This window comes from Lipotes vexillifer, unplaced genomic scaffold (assembly GCF_000442215.2).
Source record: "Lipotes vexillifer unplaced genomic scaffold, Lipotes_vexillifer_v1.1 scaffold216, whole genome shotgun sequence".
In the NCBI taxonomy this organism is placed as follows: domain Eukaryota; kingdom Metazoa; phylum Chordata; class Mammalia; order Artiodactyla; family Lipotidae; genus Lipotes; species Lipotes vexillifer.
In genome coordinates, this window is record NW_006779100.1 from 4,321,363 (window position 1) to 4,322,381 (window position 1,019).

At 72.1% G+C, this 1,019-nt stretch overlaps 1 protein-coding gene across 1 annotated transcript in view; it reads left to right on the plus strand.

The window, feature by feature from the left end:
- Positions 1-197: 197 nt before the first annotated feature.
- CPD (carboxypeptidase D) overlaps positions 198-1,019 on the plus strand; it is a gene marked incomplete at its 3' end in the record, with an annotated part of 55,934 nt that continues 55,112 nt past the window's right edge. Inside the window, exon 1 of the mRNA XM_007452468.1 lies at positions 198-982. Coding sequence (XP_007452530.1) covers positions 249-982 — 734 coding nt within the window. The remainder of the gene's footprint in view (positions 983-1,019) is intronic.

The window sequence follows — 1,019 nt, forward strand, 5'->3', positions numbered from 1 at the left end:
CAGGAACCTAGACCGATGAAGAGAGCAACCAAACTCTTCCCGAGAGGAGGAAGGCACGCCCAGAGGGAATCGGCTGCTTTAAGGACAGCCCCGCCCCTCGGCGTGACGCAGCAGCAGGGCCACCCGCGATTGGCTGCGGCCTGGAGGGCGGGATGGGGTTGCTAGGAGCGGAGGGGATCCGGCTGGCCAAGGCCTCCCGGAGCGCGGAGCCGAGGGAACGGGGTCCGGGTTTGCAGCGCTGCTGGAAGATGGCGAGAGGCTGGGACGCGCGGCCGCCCTGGCGGCCAGGGCGCGTCTCGCTGCTGCTGTGTCTGCTGTTGCTGCTGCGGAGCCCGGCCCGGGCAGCGCACATCAAGAAGGCGGAGGCGACGACGACGACGACGAGCGCGGGCTCCGAGGCGGTCAAGGGCCAGTTCGACCGCTACTACCACGAAGAGGAGCTGGGCTTGGCGCTGAGGGAGGCGGCGGCCGCGGGGCCCCCGGGCCTGGCCCGCCTCTTCAGCATCGGCAGCTCGGTGGAGGGCCGGCCGCTGTGGGTGCTGCGCCTCACGGCCGGCCTGGGGCCGCCGCCTTCTGACGGCGATACGGGGCCCGACGCGGCGGGGCCGCTCCTGCCCGGCCGGCCGCAGGTGAAGCTGGTGGGCAACATGCACGGCGACGAGACCGTCTCGCGCCAGGTGCTCGTCTACCTGGCCCGCGAGCTGGCGGCTGGCTACCGCCGCGGGGACCTGCGCCTGGTCCGCCTGCTCAACACCACTGACGTGTACGTGCTGCCCAGCCTCAACCCCGACGGCTTCGAGCGCGCCCACGAGGGCGACTGCGGCTTCAGCGACAGCGACCCTCCCGGGGCCAGCGGCCGCGTCAACAGCCGTGGCCGCGACCTCAACCGCAGTTTCCCGGACCAGTTCAGCACCGGTGAGCCCCCGTCCCTGGACGACGTGCCCGAGGTGCGCGCCCTGATCGAGTGGATCCGCAGGAACAAGTGAGTGTCGTCCTCCCTCCACCGCCGCCTCCTCCCC